Consider the following 21,148-nt stretch of genomic DNA (forward strand, 5'->3'; position numbering starts at 1 on the left):
GTCCCGCGTCTCTTTCCGCGTGTCTCGTAATTGTCTCCATGAGAACGGCACGTGCTGGTGCTTGAAGAGCGGCGGTGCGAGCTGGTAGGGCACGTGGCAGCCATCCGCCACCCCCCTCACCCTAAACCCCCCTCCCTCCCCCGCCCACCCACCCCCCCATATGCCCGAGCAAACAGGAGCCAATGTCCGTGTGAACGGTCCGCGTTTATCGAGCCGTGCGGGCGTCAGTCAACAGAGAGACGAAGCGTCGGGCCGGTCACGCCGGGCGCGCCGCGCTTCGCCGCTCCACGTTGCCGGCAACCTGTGCATGGCCACGCGTTGCCGGCAACCTGTGCATGGCCACACGTTGCCAGCAACCTGTGCATGGCCACGCGTTGCCGGCAACCTGTGCATGGCCACGCGTTGCCGGCAACCTGTGCATGGCCACGCGTTGCCGGCAACCTGTGCATGGCCACGCGTTGCCGGCAACCTGTGCATGTCCACACGTTGCCAGCAACCTGTACATGGCCACGCGTTGCCGGCAACCTGTGCATGGCCACACGTTGCCAGCAACCTGTACATGGCCACGCGTTGCCGGCAACCTGTCCATGGCCACACGTTGCCGGCAACCTGTGCATGGCCACGCGTCGCCGGCAACCTGTGCATGGCCACGCGTTGCCGGCAACCTGTGCATGGCCACACGTCGCCGGCAACCTGTGCATGGCCACGCGTTGCCGGCAACCTGTGCATGGCCACACGTTGCCGGCAACCTGTCCATGGCCATGCGTTGCCGGCAACCTGTGCATGGCCACACGTTGCCGGCAACCTGTGCATGGCCACGCGTTGCCGGCAACCTGTGCATGGCCACGCGTTGCCGGCAACCTGTCCATGGCCATGCGTTGCCGGCAACCTGTGCATGGCCACACGTCGCTACCGAGACGCCGGGTTGCGTGTCTGTGGCTTGCTCGTCGCCGCCGTGATTTCAGTGTCGCCGACCGTGTTGAGAATCTCTCGGCGGCCCGCAAAGTCCCGCCCCGATGTCTCGTGAGGACAGTCTCCAGTGTCGGGCGCTTGGTCAGCGCAATCAGATGCCAAGGGGACGCTGGTGGAGGGGTTGCCGGGGAGTGTGAAGGGGTTTATCCATACATGGCTTGGGCGAGGAGGGAGACACGAGGAGGGAAGATGCCACGCACCCCCAGACACACACCGATCCCTCTCCGTGACCCACACTCAGGCCCTCCCCCTCTCGCAGGGCCAGGTTACACACTGCCTCAGCAACACTCTTGCAGACACGCACCTGCCAACAAGGAGGGCAGTGAGTAAAGCACCGCGAAAAGCTTGCTTTACATCTTTCACCAGCAGACAAACAACGCAGCTCCGCACTTGGGGTAATAAAGCGTAATGAATGTGATTGTCGAGGAATACGCAGCGAGGGATGTTTTAATGTGTGTGGCTGCTGGGGGACGAGGGGGTAGTGGAAAAGGTGAGGTTCATTAAGCTGTCTCCCTTTATCCACATTAATGAGTCAAGTGTGGGTGCGCGCGGCATGCTAATGCTGCCTTTCACCACCGTCACCGCACGCGCGCCCGCACGATGTCTCTCCCTTCTCTCTTTGTCACGGCTGCCAGATCTCACCCGCTGGTCGCCATCCCCCTCCCTCCCTCCCAGTGCCAATCCCGTGGCCTCGTTATGGCAGTCGTGGAGGGGTGGGGGAGATCGGTACCCCCCCCCCCTCCGCGGCAAAGAGTGGGGGGCACACAGACAGGGGGGGCACACAGACAGGGGGGGCACACAGACAGGGGGGGGCACACAGACAGGGGGGGCACACAGAGACAGAGGGGGGCACACAGACAGGGGGGGCACACAGACAGGGGGGGGCACACAGACAGGGGGGGCACACAGACAGGGGGGGGCACACAGACAGGGGGGAGCACACAGACAGGGGGGGGCACACAGACAGGGGGGGAGCACAGACAGGGGGGGGGCACACAGACAGGGGGGGAGCACAGACAGGGGGGGGGCACACAGACAGGGGGGGCACATAGACAGGGGGGGGCACACAGAGAGAGGGGGGGCACACAGACAGGGGGGGGCACACAGACAGGGGGGGGCACACAGACAGGGGGGGCACACAGAGACAGAGGGGGGGGCACACAGACAGGGGGGGCACACAGAGACAGAGGGGGGGCACACAGACAGGGGGGGGGCACACAGACAGGGGGGGGCACACAGACAGGGGGGGCACACAGACAAGGGGGGGGCACACCGAGACAGAGGGGGGGGGCACACAGACAGGGGGGGGGGCACACAGACGGGGGGGGGGCACACAAACAGGGGGGGGCACACAGACAGCGGGGGGCACACAGACAGGGGGGCGCACACAGACAGGGGGGGCACACAGAGATAGAGGGGGGGCACACAGACAGGGGGGGGCACACAGACGGGGGGGGCACACAGACAGGGGGGGGGCACACAGACAGGGGGGGGGCACACAGACGGGGGGGGCACACAGACAGGGGGGGGGCACACAGACAGGGGAGGGCACACAGACAGGGGGGGCACACAGACAGGGGGGGCACACAGACAGGGGGGGCACACAGACAGGGGGGGGCACACAGACAGGAGGGGGCACACAGACAGGGGGGGCACACATACAGGGGGGGGGCACACAGACAGGGGGGGGGCACACAGACAGGGGGGGGGGGCACACAGACAGGGGGGGGGGGCACACAGACGCGCGTCGTCACCGCCACCGCCGCACACAGAAACTCTTCATGGAGGCACGAACTGAAAGCGCCACTCGCTGTGCGCCTTCTCCAGAGCTGTAATCAGCTCACTCACTCCCCAACACCTCTCTCAGTCTCTTGTTGAGGCTCTCCCCCAAAACAAATAAGCAGGTAAACAAATAACACAATGGCGCCATGGCGGGCCCACTTTGTGCCAAAATGCAAATTGCGTCGTCGAAATGATGCATCTACTTGACGTGGTGAGTCGCTGCATCGACGAGGAGGAGGAGGCCTCAACGTGGTTTGTGGAAATAATCGTGTTGTCATTCTCGCCAACGTGAAAAAATTGTTAAAACCAAAAACAAAACATTATATTAATTGTGGCGACGAGTAACACAAAATCAACGAATACAACGTTTGTTACAAGATTTAGTTTTTCCCATTCACTAATTGAAAAAAAAAATTGCCGTGACTGCATTTTGACCTCCAATATTTCCCACCGTCTCCTTCCGCTTCGCCTGGACTCTGAGCCGAGTATAGCCTTACTGTACGTCTCACATGTTATCACATGTAACTCACATGGTCTCACATGGTCTCACATGTAACTCCCATGTATCACATGTACTCACATGTCTGACATGTTCTCACATGTATCACATGTAACTCACATGTTTCACATGTAACTCACATGTAACTCACATGTAACCCCCCCCCCCCCCCTGCACTCTATTTGCACGGTGTCTACTCTCTTGTCATGGTCGTGTCTCTTAGAGTGATCGCCTGCACTGTATCTGTGTTCTGTGTTGCCTGGACTTTATTTCCCCGTCTTTTGTTATTACCAGAGTTGTATTTCTGGTCCCGCGTTTGCATGTCACGTGTCTGTCTGTCTCCATGTCACGTGTCTGTCTCCCTGTCTCCATGTCACGTGTCTGTCTCCCTGTCACGTGTCTGTCTCCCTGTCTCCATGTCACGTGTCTGTCTCCCTGTCTCCATGTCACGTGTCTGTCTCCCTGTCTCCATGTCACGTATCTGTCTCCCTGTCACGTGTCTGTCTCCCTGTCTCCATGTCACGTGTCTGTCTCCATGTCACGTGTCTGTCTCCATGTCTCCATGTCACGTGTCTCTCTCCCTGTTTCCGTGTCACGTGTCTGTCTCCCTGTCACGTGTCTGTCTCCCTGTCTCCATGTCACGTGTCTGTCTCCCTGTCTCCGTGTCACGTGTCTCCCTGTCTCCATGTCACGTGTCTCTCTCCCTGTCTCCATGTCACGTGTCTCCCTGTCTCCCTGTCACGTGTCTCTCTCCCTGTCTCCATGTCACGTGTCTCCATGTCACGTGTCTGTCTCCCTGTCTCCATGTCACGTGTTTCCATGTCACGTGTCTCTCTCCCTGTCTCCATGTCACGTGTCTCCATGTCACGTGTCTGTCTCCCTGTCTCCATGTCAGGTGTCTCCATGTCACGTGTCTCTCTCCCTGTTTCCAAAACACGTGTCTGTTTCCATGTCACGTGTCTTTACCCCCCGAGCCATATCACTGCGGGTATTAACATAAACGTTACGCTCCCAAATCTTCATATTTGCATAACTTTTGCATGATATACCACGAGCTTCTTGGGGAATGCGTGCCCGTTTGGATCATCGCTTGAATTGATTCATCAATGACTAATTGTTGATTGGTGAATTATTGTACATTGCCATCAAGCAAATAATACCCTTTGTTATATATTTATTTTTTCATCGGAAATCCTCACGGAGTCTCAATACTTGTTTTTAGGAGGATGCTGTCCTAGAATGTTCGGTGTAAATTATAATAAATGGGTGTTCGGCGCGTGAAGAAAGACCACCACACATATAAGGCCCCACAGCTTCGTACAGATAGATTCAATAATCCAATGCTGCACTGCCACGTTTTAGCCAACTCGCAGCTCCGATAAGCACGTCTGGCTACGTACAGAGGGCGAAATGCAGCCACAGCACGTTTAAAAAATTGGTTAATGAAAAAAACTAAATCTTGCAGTAAAGTTGTGATTCGTTGATGTTGTGTTACTCGTCGCCACAATTAATAGGACCTTATTTATGTTTTAACATACAGCGTATAACAATAATTCATTCCCGTTGGCTAGAATGAGAAAACGAGTATTAAAAGAAACATGTTCATGGCTACTCCTCATCGATGCGACGAAACGCATCGACTCACCAGGTCGGATGGATAAATCATTCGTACACACATACAACTCTTAGCCCAAGCCTCGAAACACACCTGCTTCTTTTCTCAGGCAGCCTCCTATCTTCCGAGCTCGGATAAGATGGGTAACGCATTCAGGGTGACACGGTTATTGACTCTAACCTGCACTGAAGGCCAGCTAAGAGACATCTACATTTGCAAGGCAAATTGGGAACGGCTTTTTTTTTACTTTTTTTACATCGAAATAATGCCAACGTGTAAAACTATCGGCTACATTTTGCTCCGTCCAATACAATCCCACCTTCAAACTCCTGCTCACCACAAAGCATCTGGCTGTGCTGAACACCACGGGGAGAGAGCCAAGGCCCGGGCACGAAAGGCGCTCGCCATTTTTGCGCCGCGGTTTGTGGTCGCGCGGTCAGAGATTCCGTACTCGTGGCTGCGATTCGCCCGTGGCCGCAGCTTGCCGCCACACTCGCGGTATAATTTTAGCCAGATTCGTCCCGGTCAGTGACCGGAATAAAAAATTTTCTCCCGATCACGCACTCCATATTCACCACCCATCCCGCTGTGAGCCGCCGGTCACTCGTCACGTGCAAGCGCCTTACTCCAGTTTTACCGGCGACCCGCAAAATATTCCGGCGACGGGCATTCGCACATCCAGGATGCCTCTCGCTACGGGCTGTGACGACGGGTAGTCACGTTGTACCACCTACTGGAGCCTAACGGCGACACGTATACATGTTGGGTGGGAAATCAAGCCCTGGCCACGCTCTTGCTCGCCAGCAAACCTCGGCGTTCCGCATCGCATCTGCGTTCAGTGCCACGGGAGCTGCGTCGCTTTGGCCACGGAGAGCCGTCGTTGCTGCGCCGCAAGAATGTGCCGAAGCTGAGCCCATACATACCGACGCCAGGGCAGAGTTGGTGGCCCGGCGACTAGTTAGTCAGCATAAGGCGCTAGGAACCCTGCAGCCTGTGTTCGATTCCGGCCACGGCTAATAATAGAGGTGAGAAATATCTAAAAACGGTCCTGGGTCTCCGGCCCTCTTCAACAACCGGCGCTGGCCAGCGTGGGGAGGTATGGTCACACAACCCCAATGGCTGATGCAGCTATTGGGGGAAGCCTTCGTCCGCGGTGGATGCGGCAAAGGGGGCTGTGGATAATTGTTATGACGAATGCCCATAAAAGGGGCAACACGGAAGAGACTGATGACCTTAACAAAGTTAAAACGGACAGCAAAAGCCAAGCGCGTAGAGACGAGTTCGAAAACGGCCACCCAGCACAGCACTGTACCACACTCGAGTCATAACACAGCATAACAACTCACACCAGACGCGCCCTATCACACACACACTCACATTAGTTGTATTATTCCCTCACGCGAAATACGTACAACGCCACTCTCTCGCGTGGAACCTGCCAACCCCATATGTTTCCTGCCAAAAAAACGCCGGATTCTTTGCGGCAGTATAGATATATGTGTATAAAAAGCTGGAAACGTTCAATACCGCCATGCGAAATCGACCCAAAAAACAGATGGGCGCAACGACCAATGGGAGACAACTTGAGACGCGGCGCCGACGATGCGCTGCGTTCGTGAGCCGCGCGGCTCACCTGTCGAGCGACCAGACGGGCGACGAACAACAAAGTTGGGGGGGGGGGTGTTGGGGAGGGCTGGTGGGGTTTGACCGACAGCGGTGCTGGCGGTGGTGGCGGTGTGGGGGCACCCACCGACGCACGGCTTACCTGCTCATGGCTGGAGCGAGTGCCCCTCCGGTGAGCGCCGACGCGCGTGACGGCGGCGGCTCGTGGGGGCCGCCGGGCCGAGCCGGCTGCCGAGGAGGAGCGAGCCGTGCCAGCCGGCGCAGCGGACACCGCGGGGTGCGTTAGCGGCACGCCTCTACATGCTTGTGACCGGGCGGGACGGACTTCGGGGGGGGGAAGAGAGAGACGCACGCGCGCGCGCGCACGGCCGAGCGTGCTCGCCGTCAGTGCGCATGTGGCGCTCGGCACGGCGCGACGGGCGGGCGGGCGTGCGTGCGTGCGAGAGGGGGGGGTGTGTGGGTGTGTGTGTTTTGCAGGCGGGTTACTGTGCTTTCGGCGGTGCTTGATGTGGAGTGGCTGGTGGGGATCGGTGAGGAGGGGTGGCTGTTTGTGGGTCGGGGGGTAGGGGAGGAGGAGGTGGGGGGGGCCTTGTGGCGGTGGGGGTGGCTGGCCGGGCGCGTGTTTCCACCACCGCCGCTGCCGGCTGCTGAGGCAGCACAAACGCAGCTCTTGCAGATTTTGCCGCGGTGACGCCACATCTGATTAGCCGGTGCCCAAGTTGCCGGGTGGATGGGGCTGTGGAGCGGGGTGGCGGTGGGCGGGGATGGAGAGTGAAGGTGGCTGGGGTGGGTCCAGGGAGAGCCCAGCTGGGGGGGTTTTGACAGCCACACGTGACCCGCCCGAGGAATCTGTTGCTTCTGACCGAACTGGGTATGCACGCGGTTGGAACTGTGTGTGCTGTGTGTTGCGAGAATGCCTGCACCTGTACAAGGCATTCTGACTGCACTGTACAATGAAGTCTGCCCGTACGACTCGTCGAGTCTGAGTAGACTCTAAGTTCCGCACCCGCGTGTCGATTCGACGAACGTCGGGCTCTTGGCAAGTGCCTTTGGCAAAACTAAAAAAAACCCGTGCGACCTTTAACGTTGGGTTACCTATTCAAGTTGAATGTCACTGAGTAAATAGCACACTAAAACATGACGATTACCAAATTGCCCCGCGAGGCAGCCTCGTTAATAATCGAACACTTCGACGTACAACGTTCAGCGCGGCGGCGAGTCTGCTACGGTGTGGAGCCCGCAACGTGAATCTCGCGGGGTTCACGTCCTGGGCGAGGTCTCCACTCAACTTTGCACTCGTCCTTCCTAGCTCGATATCATTGATACCACTTTGTGGGAACTTAACAGTTGGTTGTCCTATGAATAGACTTTGCCCCCCCCCCCACCAAAGAATTGTGGAATTTCCACCGCTGTTAATGTGAGGCGCCCATGGCCCACGCTCGTTTGAGCCGTAAAACCGCTACCTTCAAGTGCTGCCCGTAACCAGGCCGCACAAACCACTGAAAGCCTCGCAACGAATTAGGCAATAACATTTTAATTAATTTGACTTTCGACTTATACAGACAAAAAGACAAGTCGAATTTCGTTGGGCACGAGCATGAATAAAAAAAAACGCCACTTCCGTTATTAATTCTGGTTTTAACGGAAATAAATCTAAAGTAGGTGAACGTTTTGGACAAGGGACCTTTTATGAAGAATAAGGCTTCTATGAAGAGAAGCGTACTGCCAGAACGCTGTTTCTGTTATTATAACGAACATGGTGAAATTGTTTGATATCAACAAAGTTGTTAATGTCCAAAGAAGTTATGGACTTAAAAAAAAAATCGGTATTGTGCAATGAATCATGCCACGAAATCAAGATTCCATTTAGAAACCGCGCAGAGCAGTGCCTTTTTTGTTATGTTAACTTTTCATTCTCAGAGCTAGAATGTAGGAATATTAAGTGCATACCCACATTTGTATTTGACCGGTTTCTGTGTGGACATTGGTGACGAGGATACGTCTATAAATCCTCTAGACTGTAGAACCCAGCTTAATCGTGGCTGAAACTCAAATTCGAACCCATGATCTCAGCGGTCCTCCGGGATACCCGGCCACTTCAGCTCATGCCACTTAACTGCTCGCACTCATCCAAACTGAATTTTCAAAAACCTGGAATGTTTTGCTGCTGTGCATATGGTTTTCTCACTGCTGAAAGCAGCGTCAGTTTGGCCACGGGCAGCCAGAGCAGCCAACGAAGACCCCTTTACGGTTATAGAGCGTCCCAACATTTGACAAAACGTCCAAAATTCTTAGGCGAATCCCACCATCTGAAAACACCTCCAGAGTAAATAAGCAGTGGGTATTTGGGGAGAGGGGCAGCAGCCAAAGGGAGAGAGGAGGAGGAGAGAGGTCCCACGTCCTGTAGGGATCCAAAACGATCTATTTTTTCAGGTTTTACTTGGCTGTAAAGACCAAGTCTCTGGCCCCGGGTGAAGCGAATCAACTTTCCCCGTCTCCGCGGCTCAGGCCACACCAACACACGGGTACCGTTTGTCCTTCCCAGGCGTTAGAATTATTTTTTTAGTTCGTCCCACTTTTTTTTTATTTTCTTCTTCCCAGGAGCAACATGAGGACACGCAAAGGCCTGTGTCTCACTACCAGCTCAGCTTGTTCAGCAGCCTCTATAAATAGGTGCCCTCCCTGCCATTCATCAGAGAGACTTTTGTCTGTGCCCGTGCTTGCGCCTGGGTTAATCGCACTTTGTGGGCGCTCGCGTTTGAGCTTGCGTTTGGGTTTACGTTTCGGCATTTGGCAAACCGTAACCATCTCCATTCAAAAGAGGCAATCGACTCACCACACTTCACCGCCCCACCATCCTACTTTCTCCAAGTTCCACAAGTTGGGTTGCCACCTCTCAGCTGCAAACCCCACCCCCCCCCCCCCCCCCGGACATATCATGGGAAGAATATCTCACAGTACCAGAGGACGGGAGAGTTGCATGTAAATGTATTGTCTCGAGAGGTGTGTTACTACGGAACTGGCTAAAAACGATGTTCTTAATTTCCATACGAAGATTTAAAAAATTCGCCAAACTCAAAAATAAGTTCCCGGAGAACCGGGACAGGTGGCAGCCCTCATAACAGGTGAAGCTCCCTCGATCCCATATGACCCTGTCCAATCCTTTTATATCAAGGCCATTCTCTCCCTGTATTCATCAATGTTTCACCTCTGTTACCACATGGATAGAGCGGTGAGACTTTTTTTCAAATATTTTCATGCGACTGTATCCGACTAGTCAAGAGATCGAATCAATCATCAGAAGATGAATCGTCGATTACTTAACTTAAATAATCGAAAAGCCCAGCTCGAGTTAAAGGTCCACCCGTGTTTATCTATCTAAACGAGACAAAGATCACCCATATAGCCTCAACAGATGGTTGGGGCAAGTAATGTTAGCAAGACGTTTGAAGGCCGACACGGCACACGAGGGGGTGGGAGGCCAGCACCACGCCCGGCCGCTTTTATCTCCCTCCTAGCGATGTTTACACATCGCACCAGGTACTCATTTTAGTCTGAGTCGACCTGGGGGGATGCCCAGGACCGGTTCAGATAATCGTCACTGGTGTTGGTGGTGGCCGTGAGCGGGAATCGAACTCGGGTCGCCAGGTTCGTAGCGCAGCGCGCTAACCACTGCGCGACCGCTCCCAAACACGCGCGCGCCTGCACACAGGCACGCACGCATCATCTCGCCGATTAGCATCAACCGCCGACAGTGCCACATTGTGCCAGATTGTACCACCGCCGTGGAATGCGGAGACAGCGTGCGGCAGGCAGCGCCTCGCTAAACCTCCTCCTCGTCCTCCTCCTCGTCGTCTGCGGGCTACAAAAGCTTCGCGCGCGGCAAACGGCGGCTCGGCGGTGCCGCCGCACGGACTTCGGCGGGGGAAAGTTGCGGAACGGCTGCGGGGTTTTTGTTTCGTTGATACCGCTGCAGCGTTAAAGGTCTCGCGAACACTGGGCAGCAAATTGCAGCTGGCGGCGCGCTGTTGTTACCATCCGGCTGGCGATACGGGGGAGACGGGAGGAGCCAATCGCCACGGGGAGTTCGTCCCATTGGCCCGGGGATCAAGGGGGGGGGGGAGGGTGCTCGTGGTTCGTTCGGCAATCGATGGCTCCGGGTGGTGGGGAGGAGCCGCTCGCTGCTGCCCGGTTCACCACGACCACCGGGGGGAGGCACCACGCCGCTCGCCCCACGAACGCGAACCACAAACAAGTAAAGTGACGACGTGATTAATCTTGATTTGAAGCTTTCGCGACTGCAGGAATCCATACTCGTTGGTTCTTTCGGTAAGTCACGTGGGTTTTATTTCTCTACCTACGTGACTTTACCGAACGAACCAAAGAGTATGACGACGTTATTTTTAAATGTCGCTTTATTTTTGGGCGATGGTATCACATTGCTGCTGATTTTAAGCAGCAACAGAACGGGCAAAGGAGCGGTGGTGCTACTGTGGTGTGCCCGCTAAGCCGTGAACACAGCCACAGAGTTCTATGCCCGGCCACGGTCAACGTCGGTGGTGGGTGATATGATAATCCGTCTCGCTCTCGTTACCAATCCGCATTGACCAGCGTGGTGAAGTATGGTCACCCCCCCCCCCCCGTCATGGCTTGGGGAAGAATTCATCAACTGGTGAATTTAGAATGGAATTATTTCCTTTATTTCATTTTGAACAGCACTACAAATAAGAAACAGGAATAAGTGTTGGTTGTTTTAAGCAACATCATCGACAAGCAGCGTCATAAGCAGCGTTATTCAGTGATGCTTATGTTGTTTGTTTGGGTCATGCTCCGTAGGAACTTTCAGCCGTACAAACACATCCCAGTTGTATGACAATTCTCAGTCAAGAGAAGGAATTGTATGATATATTTCATCCACACCTCCCATTACACTGTTAAACAATCGTTCATGAGTGGGTTTTGCTAGGACGCGTCGCTAGAAGGGATGATGGTCTGTGGTTGAGACGTCCACTGGAATGCTCCTGCCAGGGAGCCAGATTGATCGTTGCATCGCGAGACCACGACGGGCAGCACAGCCTTTGGGAGGCCCTCACCCAACAGCGAATTGCCCATGGCTCATGATGATGATCCTGGCCTCCTCCTGTATGCCCGTGCCCTCACCACAATATTCACAGCCCCCGCGCAGACGAACGGACGCAGGGACGGCCGGGCTGGCGGGTGGGCAACACCCTCGCATTACGGGACCACGTAATCTCACCTCGGGGCCCCGCAATTAAAAGCCGCGCGGGTGAAAATTGCTCTGTCCCGCTTCCCATTAACGAGCGCATCGCAGAGATGACGGCATCGTGGCGCGCGCCTCACCGCGGTCGGCTTCCACGCGACCCACCGGCCGCGCCGCCACCGTGAGACCGGCCAAAATCCGGAGCGCTCAGCCGGACAGACACCTCCCCATTGACATGCAAAGCGCGTGACCTTCCCAGCATTGTTTAAAGTCAAATACAGCTCTGTTTTGTTTGTTCATCTGCTCAAACAACGCACAACTTACCGCCGTCACCGCCTCCGTCACCGCCAAACGCGGTGGGTTTTATTCAACATCGTTGTCAACTTTGGGATGTGACGGGATTTGTTTGGCAGGAGGCCGGCGCAGCTCGTTACATCAGCACAGATGATGATGACAGGAGATGAAAAGTGATCGTTAATGATGGTTAGATGATGATGGTGAAGCGGTAATTAATGATGAAGCATTTGATGATGATGATGACAGTAGATATGTGATAGATGACGATGAATGACGAAGCAGTGGATACTGATGATTGACAGTTCATGATGAGTGACAGTTTATGATGATGATGACAACACTATTTATAATGATGATGATGAAGCAGCTGATGATTATGCCGATTAAATACCAGATAATGATAGTGATGAGCGACAGCAGATGACAATTTTAATAATGATGATGTCAATTCTTCGTCAAAGAGCTGCTGAGCTTCCAAGACGGTGCAAGGCACGGGGATGTTTAGTCGGCAAGGGAGTTTGCGATGAATCCGGGCAATAATGTGATGCAGCCCCAATCGTGCCGCCCTGCAGCCGGACCCCATCCGAGCCTTGGTGCCAAGCGCCAGAGGACGTGATTGGAACTGGGCCCCCAGATGCGAGACGCTGCCGGGTTTTCCCCATTTACATTCGCTGTTCTCTCCATCCCAGCGCTGAGCTCGTGTCACTCGTACATGCGCGCGTGTCTACAGATTAGAACGACAGTAGCCACCCTGTACCTGTTTTATGTTCGTCAATTTTGCGATTGTACTATGATCGGTCAAAAAAATGATCAGCCCGAGACGACTTACACTACAAGGAATTCATTATTAAACACGGATTTATTGCGCAATATTTTCGGTTTCGCATGTGGCACAGTTGCTCTTTGGTCCGATCACTATTTTGCTTCGTTGCTGTCCTTTACATTGTATGTTTTGATTCTGTCATGTTGGTGGTGTCCCAAGTCACTCGAGCAAATTAAGACGGCACATATATATTGCTGGCCTTTCAAGTCACGACTTGATTCGACAACACAAAAACGTCCACCTAAAACTATAACTTGAAATCGTGTCAATAATAAACGAAACTCTGGTCGTGTATGTGACTCCAAGCTGAGGCCTTGCTTCAACCTGGCCACATAAAAGACATCAAAGGCAGAGAAGTGAAATCCCTCTACGGCTCAACAACAATACCCAACCGCTGCATCTCTGCACCAGCCAAATTCCCCGTTTGCAGCCAGTTCAACAACACAAACCCCTCTCGTTATCCACGACCGGGGTGGAGGGGGAATCTCTGGATCGGCTCCGCGGATCTCCCCGACGGAAAACGTTTCAAACGCACACTGTAAACAAACGCATGCCGACCGTGCTCTCCCAACAACAACAGCAGTCGATTGGAACAGCGGCCCCTGCCAGGAGCTAAACAGAGTGCACGCTCCCAGCGCATTTCAAAATAAACCCCTGTTTAGCCAGCGCTCGCCAGAGGGACACTTTAAACGTGCGCGGCGAACTGCATCGACTGGCAGAACCCGGATCTATAACGCTCTGCTGGGGAGGGGGGTGGGGTAGAGGTCCCTAAGGGGCTCAGGTGTGAGAGACAGGTCTCGGGATAGGTCCTTGCCAGGGGATGTTGTGTCATGACCGTAAAGGCGCAGGCCTGCAATTGTTTGCTGATGACACCGATTCTACCTCCTCCGCTACAGGGAGCTCTAGAGACTTCTGTCGTGGGCATTATGGCCTACTCTTCCATGTGGTGGAGAATTCTCGGAAGAGGTTGGAGGGAGTACAAATACTTTACCCGACACCACACGCGACTGACTGTGGTGGACCCGTTTTTACTGATGGGTGGGCAGAGGAGGGCGGACTGAAGACCTTCTCCTATTGCGCCAAGATGTTGGAATATCAAAATCAGCTGATGCTTGCGCCAAACTTCTGTACTCCTACCACTGCCCCCCCCCCCCCGCGAACGGACAGATGTGACGATGCATCGATAAATATCGATTAATTAAGCTTGCGATGTACGCGTCGAATTTCCCACGTTCACGACAAAGTTAATGAAATATTTAACAAACACAAATCGATCTCCCGATGGGATGGCGACGCTGCAGCGTGGCAACGAGTCGAGTGAAACGCTCCACCTCCAAGAAACGACGAGTCAGCGAAACGCGCGGCGCGACTTATCTCTCGGCTTATCTCTGGGCGAGTGAGCGGTCGGCAGCCGCCTGCAGGCCAGCACGGTGGTTTGGGGCAGAGGGCCCTGCCACGACATTTTCCATCCGACCGCACGATGATGTTGTGCGCGTGCTGACGGGCCACGTGACGTCACAATGCACGCGCGCGCGCCACGAGGTCGCAACTGTAAATATTTTGGCCAATCTTGACTTGCCGTCAGTCTCCCAAAGCTTGGAAATCTTACTCTTATCTCACTTTCATCTCGCTCACTGGTCGTCAATCTCTTGTCTGCAGCTTTCATCTCACCGATCCGTTATCCTCTTTTAGGCGGTCCATAAACCAGCGGGGCTCACTCCGAGAGCCATTGCGGCTCAGACGAACCCTTGCTGCCTGCCACTCAGTGGCACAGTCCTGCTTTAGGGTATCGTTCAAATGTTTATTGGGCACTCGGGCAATCGGCGTGGCGTTTTGTGCGTCCGACACAGCACCTCACCAAGCCGGGGTTATCCACCCCGAGACTCTCTTCACCACGTGAATATTCGCACAACTCTCAGCGTCATCCCCTTCTTCTCCTCTCGCACGGCAGCGGTGTATAAATGAGTGACTGATTTATTTATTTTTAAACAGCGACAAATGCCATCAATTGACGCGTGATGATGATGACGACGAGAGCGCTGTGAGCAGCGGAGCAGTCCGGGGCGAGTCGAGCGCCGCTGCTACTCTGCTGCCGTGTCAACTCTGATGCCGCCGCTACTCTGATGCCGAGTCAACTCTGCTGCCGCACAGCGCTGTGGCGAGTACGTTTTGTGTCCCGTGACCTCGGTTTTAGCACGAGTGGTGTCAGCGTGCGAGACGAGAGGGGGCTTCTCCCGTTACGCCGTTATGTACACAATTAACACAAATACACACGACTTCAGACAGGCGAGGTGTGCTGGGGAGGAAGGGAGGGGCCCTCTCGCCTAACCTGCACAAACGAAACGAGAGCGCGCAGCTTAATGGAGCTGTGCACACCGCGAGTGGCTGTGTAGCGGCCAAGCGAGCCGTGCGCGCCGCTTCACCAAGCTCCGCCTGCGTCTCCAGAGAGTCTCCAACACAGCGCGGCGACGCCGCTTGACGCCGCGGCGCGTAAAGATTTCCAATAAAAACAACAACAACAACAACAACAAGACAACAACACAACAACAACAACAAGACAACAACACAACAACAAACGGGCCACCCCAGCCCGCTCAGAACCACGGCCGAATCACGGCGCCTTCGAATACCGACTGCACCGTGCTATGTTCGGCACAACAGAATTATTTATAAGAAACTATGACCGACCGTTGTGGGTTTTTGTTTGTTTCGCGGTCACGCTGTTATCGAGCTGGGGGCGAAACGTCGGACATCGTGCCGCGGATGTAACGCGCGGCACAAGCGGAGAAAGCATCATCGATAATAATAATAATATAAACCCCAACAATAATCAATAGACGAAACGATTCACGACTCCGGATTGTGACAAATTCATCAAATCTCGGTGGGGATGGGGGGGGGTATAGTAGTAGTTCGGAGTAACAATTTACATTTGTGCGGCGAATTTCATCCGCAGATCCCCGTGACAAATAATTGCCCAGGAGCCATGCGGAGGGGATGTCACTCGTGAATGATGCTACAGCATTTTTCATTTGACTGCTACGATGGTGGCCTGCGAGGGTATTGTACAAGGACTAGGCTAGCCACAGAAAAATCCAAACCCGTGGCGAAAACATTTGGCTACATTCCAGCTGCGAAACGTAAATGTGAAGCGTTCGACTGCCGTGAAGATTATTCTGCAATGCGCTTTAAAACGTGCGTGCCCCCCCCCCCGGCTGGCGTGGATAAATGGGGGCCTACTGATGAAGTTACCTCAGTCAGAAGTAGCGCCTGGGACAGCTGCTACCAGGAGATCCCTGGGTTGCCAAGCCGTTATTGTTGTCGTTGTTGTTGTACTGCACCTCCCATGTGGCTGCATGGGAGGTGCAGTACGGTGAGATTTCTGTTGAGTCACCTTGTGGACTCGTTCTCTGCCACAAGGCCATGGACTGCGAGCTGCCGAGTTGATTCGTTTCGTGACCTCACGTCGATAGTGCAATTGGGTTATAACCGGGGGAATAACTACAAATTATACTTTTACAAGAAAAGGCAAAAAATATATAAGTGGCAGGTTTACATTCGCACAAGCGTGTATCGCTTTGTGTATGATAAGGATCTTTAATATGGCCCGGAGATAAACAAAGACAACGATTCCCCGTATCATCTTAGAAAGTCGAGGCAAGCGCCGTGAGTGAGCGCCTATAAAGTGCGTGGTGCGGCCTCTGCCCCCCCAAGTGGCGATGTTTACGCAGCGCAACCAGCACTCGTCAAAGGTCGAGTCGACCGAGGGAAGGCCCGGGGCCGGTTCAAATGTTCGCCACTGTTACTCGTCACGGGAGGGAATCGAACTCCGTTTGCTAGATTCGTAGGCCAGTGCCCGAACCACTACATCACCGCTCCCGTACAGTTTCATTCACAGCCTTATAAAGTCACACCCGGAGCTGAAATTGGCACGAGGGGCTTAGAGAATAAATCCATCAGGTGAGCCAACGGCCCTAAAATACAAAACCAAATCACAGTCTGTGCCACTCGCCGCCCGCGGGGGCAGGGACCCACCACGCCACCGCTAATCCCCGAGAGAGCGCCTTGATGTGGGACAAATTAATCAAGAGTCACACACTTCGAGCCAGGCGACAGCGTTTTGAGACAGGATGTACACTCGGAGAACCTGCGGTTACCACATCACGCTTTATTTTTACTCTTGAGTACAGCCATTTATTGGAGGCTTTTTTATGTAAACATAGGATTATCAAAAAATGAGACCGTGAGAGAGAGTGATGATTTAGACTTGGGGGATGTTCCATATCCGAATAGCCAGGAACGTTCAAACTAAACATGGTGGATAGTCTAGATTTGAAGTTTTCGTGACTGCAGGGATCCATATAAATAAAAAATTATGATAATAAATTAAAATAAATTATTTTATTTATTTTATTTTATACCTACGTGACTCTACCGAAAGAACCAAAGAGTATGGTGGATAGTATACCCGACTGGCAAACCAGCCTTTATTCATCATGGTAACCAGAAATACTATAAAGAGAAATGATGCACTTCTGCAAGTACTTGCTCGTGTCAATAGTGACGCAGAGGGCATCGTTGGCTCACTCTTCCACACTGGGCCGGGCGTGCCGGGCGTGCCCACGTTTTCACCCGACCGCACGTGGACAAACAGACGCGAGAGGATCACAAACAAACATTATTCCGTGGTCACGACTGCCGCGCGGGGAGATCGAACCGAACCAGCGACCTCTGGATTGCGGGTCCAGCGAGCGTACTGGCCGTGACGCCGAGAGCAGCGTCCCTGCCACTGTCACTTGCAACTGCGGCTCAATGATCTACACAGCACAGAGAGAGGCGGACAGCCTCTTCCGTGTGTGTCAACATCATCAGACGGCCAGCGCGTCCAGCACACCGCACTGAGCGTCATTAAAACGCCACGAGCAGCACTGCCATGCGGCCATGGGGGGAACAGAGGCAAAGGCCCCCTGTGTAGCCTCACACTGCCTGTCGGGGCAAGTGCTGCCAGCGAGCACCGATGAACGCCGCCAAGGCGCGCGGGGCGGTTGGTGTGTCCAGGCCCACGCCCGGCTGCCTTTGTCTTCCCGACGCTACAATCGCTTAAGGCTGAGTCCACCTAGGCGGGTTTCGTAGCGGAGCACGATAACCACTGCGCCACCGCTCCCCACTCTCTCTATCTCACACACATGGTCCAGCACACACGCTCCAACCGCTCCGTGTTGCGCCTGCGTCCTGAATAGAGAGCGCGTCCGAATCTGGGACACCCTGAGCGTGACTCACCGCACGCGCACCGCGGACGTAACCGCCCGCGTGCAGGGCGCCACCTCAGCCACCCACAGTTGTGTGGGGAGATAGCAGGGGGCTACACCCTCCTCCGGACATCGTCACACGCGGAGATTTGGTGGGTTGGGGGGGGGGAGGCCAGTTAGGGCAGTGCAGAATCCAGGTTGCTGGAAGCCAGGAGATCGGTGGGCAGGTGGGCGAGCAGCGGTTGTTGGGCGGGTAGGGGCAGTGGCCGAGATTTGAGAGGAGCCCGACGGTCTATGAACCGAGGAAGAACCGCGTCTATAAACAAAGACAACAAAGGTAGCGCGAGTCTGTGGAGGTTGGCGGGTGGCTCAGAGGTCGTAAGCGCCCGGGTTGGCAGCAACGAGATCCTAGAGGTCAAATCCAGGCAGCCCCCTGTAACGAGCCCGGGGGGGTCGTGGGCGTGCACCGAAGAGCGTTGCCCTCGGTGGCAGAGCAGGAAGCAGTCTCAGAGGAGCAGCTCTGTCGATGTCCACTCGCGTGGGCCGCTCTCTTATCACGAAGGGTCACACGGCTCTGCGAGAATTCCGAACGGGATTCTTGATCCCATGAGCCTGGCGGTGGTGGCGCACGCGCCTGCAAATCCAGCGCTGTGTAGAGCCAGTGAGGGTTGGTGGATTGCAAATATTCTTGCGAAACTCCCTTCCCATGGGCGTCAGGAGAAGCCGGTGCAGCAAAATATATAGACCCCCACCTGTTCCGTCCGGGTGAGATAGAGTGTTTCCCCCTCGCATGCGCGCGTTTTCTTTGGGCGTTCCGGTTTCCTCCCGTACGTAAGCCCTCATTAATGGGCCGATAACACCTTAACATATACAGAACCGCAGAGCATGGGTTCATTCTTGATGGCGGCTCATTGCATGGCTGCCTTCCCGCAAGTCTGTGGTATCTCCTCGTGCCTCTGAGTACTCCTTCTCCGAGAGTGAGGGAATGCTGCGCGCGTTACAAGTTAAAATAGTTTTTATTATTGGTACTGCCGTGATGCCGATGGCACAATCGGGATATCTTTGGGGAAAATGATACAAAAAAAAACTGTAAAAAAAAAAAGCCGCATGGTTCGCTGTCAATGTGACGGCAATTCACGGCCCCCTCTCGGCAGACACAGGTGGCCGTTTGTGACATTTAAATGCGAACGGACCCACAGCTGCGACGCCCCCGGGGGGCTCGACAGAGACTCGCCGTCGAGTCGCGAGGGAAACCGGCGGAGTCGCCGGGGCAGTGTTTTTGGTCTGTGCCGCAAACAGTTGACGGCATTTAAATGGGCGTGAGTCGGGACAATTTCGGTGGCTAATCGTGGCAGAGATTGGTGCCAGCGAGCTCAGCAGACAGCTTTGTGCGGCGCCCAGTCGTAAATCAAGCGCAGAGCCCGAGGTCGTTGAATTAAACAAATTTTCGCCTGCGAAAAAAAAAAGTCCGTGAAAGAATTGCACGCGTACAACTGCCCATTTAAATACCTGCCCGCGAGTTGTGGCCTCCTGAGCGCGGTTTCTCCGCGTACGCGGCGTAACATTGTGATGCAGAGGTCACGGGGGTCGCAGTGCCACCACTGACCAATATTTATAGCTTTAAGGGACTGTTTGGGGCAAGTGCCGTTAGTAAGCACCTTGAAGGTCGGCACGGCGCACGAGGCGGTGGATGGCCAGCAACACGCTCAGCTGCTTTTATCTCTCTCCCGAGCGGCGATGTTTACACATCGCACCAGGTAGTCATTTGAGGCCTAGGGGAGGCCCAGGGCAGGTTCAGATAATCTTCACTGGTGTTGGCCGTGAGCAGGAATCGAACCCGGTTTTGCTGGGTTCGAGCCGCAGTGCGCTAACCCCTGCGCTATCACTCCCCACATGTACGCTCACTCACACACACCCAGGCAAGATTTGTACTTAACAACCGGTAATGGATCTGAGGTAGCTGCCTGGCTCAGAGGTCAGAGCACTTGAGTCGGCATTGCTGGGAACCCTGGGTTCAAATCCGGGCAGTTTGCCACAGGAGCAGCCCTTCATCAATCCGCTGCTGGATTATGGGTCCCTGCACTCCCTAGGCCGCCACTCGTGATTAAGCTGGATTATTGATCTCACAAATTGAGGGTCTCGGCCCAGTCACCAATGACTGCACACACACAAAGCTATAATTAATTGAGGTTTTTTTTTTTCTCTCACTTTGGATTAATCCAGCTTTGAGGAGTAAACCTGTTGGTGTGAGTGACAAGCAAGAAGAGTTCCTTTCAGGGCATGAGGAGGGGAGTGTTTCCGAGTGTGACGAAAGCGGCTTTACCAAAGTCGCTCTGCGATGTCATTTCCCGAGGCCATTCACTCGCAAAAGGTGGTCCACCGCTTTCCTTGAGAGTTACCAATAGGAGATCTCACACCTCATGGCATGACGCTGAATTGTTAAATATATATAATGAAAAAATCAACTCCTGGTGGCAGAAGCAACATCAATCTCAAGTCAGGCCTCAACTAAGAAGTATCCCGATCGCGGTTTCGTGTTCAATAAAAAACTATATATTTAAATCAATAACGATCAAGACGCTTTTTCAGGAGGGTCCTGTGTTGGGCCTAGTCACTGGATGGTGAGAGATGGCGATGTCTCAGGAAGGCCTTCATCCAGCAGCCGATTCATCATGGCTGATGATCATTCTGTATGAAGACATCCTGCAAAAAAGTGTTTTTTTCATAAAAGTAAGGAGAATAGGGAACCCGGAGAGAAGCCGCCACATTTATACGAGGGGGCGATAACACGCAACGTTCCACACGGACAGGCTACACAGGGGCTTCGCAAACCCACTTACTGTACTGCCGCCTGGCAGCCTGGCTGGTTTTGGGGTTCTAAAAATCTCAATGTGATTCACCAACCCCTGCCTGCAAATTGCTGGGTGGCCCATGCACATCAACATACCCCGTCTACGGATTCGTAATCCACAACACGTGCCTTCTTTGGGACGGAAGAGCCAGGTTTGATTATTACTTCTTCCCTACCCTCTGTGGGAGGTGAGGTTGCTCCGGTGCCAGAAGCCAG

At 54.2% G+C, this 21,148-nt stretch overlaps 1 protein-coding gene and 1 long non-coding RNA gene across 2 annotated transcripts in view; one reads left to right on the plus strand and one right to left on the minus strand.

The window, feature by feature from the left end:
- The window catches only part of AFF3 (ALF transcription elongation factor 3), a 148,245-nt gene extending 141,243 nt beyond the window's left edge, over window positions 1-7,002 (minus strand). Inside the window, exon 1 of the mRNA XM_078601281.1 lies at window positions 6,634-7,002. Within this exon, the coding sequence (XP_078457407.1) occupies window positions 6,634-6,641 (8 nt within the window). The 5' untranslated portion in view covers window positions 6,642-7,002. The remainder of the gene's footprint in view (window positions 1-6,633) is intronic.
- Window positions 7,003-10,650: 3,648 nt separating this feature from the next.
- LOC144722844 (uncharacterized) lies at window positions 10,651-12,881 on the plus strand. The gene is made up of 2 exons (XR_013586098.1): window positions 10,651-10,746; window positions 12,582-12,881. It is a non-coding gene; the product is annotated as an uncharacterized LOC144722844 (long non-coding RNA).
- The last annotated feature ends 8,267 nt before the right edge of the window (window positions 12,882-21,148 follow it).

This window comes from Lampetra planeri, chromosome 15 (assembly GCF_965212315.1).
Source record: "Lampetra planeri chromosome 15, kcLamPlan1.2.h2, whole genome shotgun sequence".
NCBI lineage: Eukaryota > Metazoa > Chordata > Hyperoartia > Petromyzontiformes > Petromyzontidae > Lampetra > Lampetra planeri.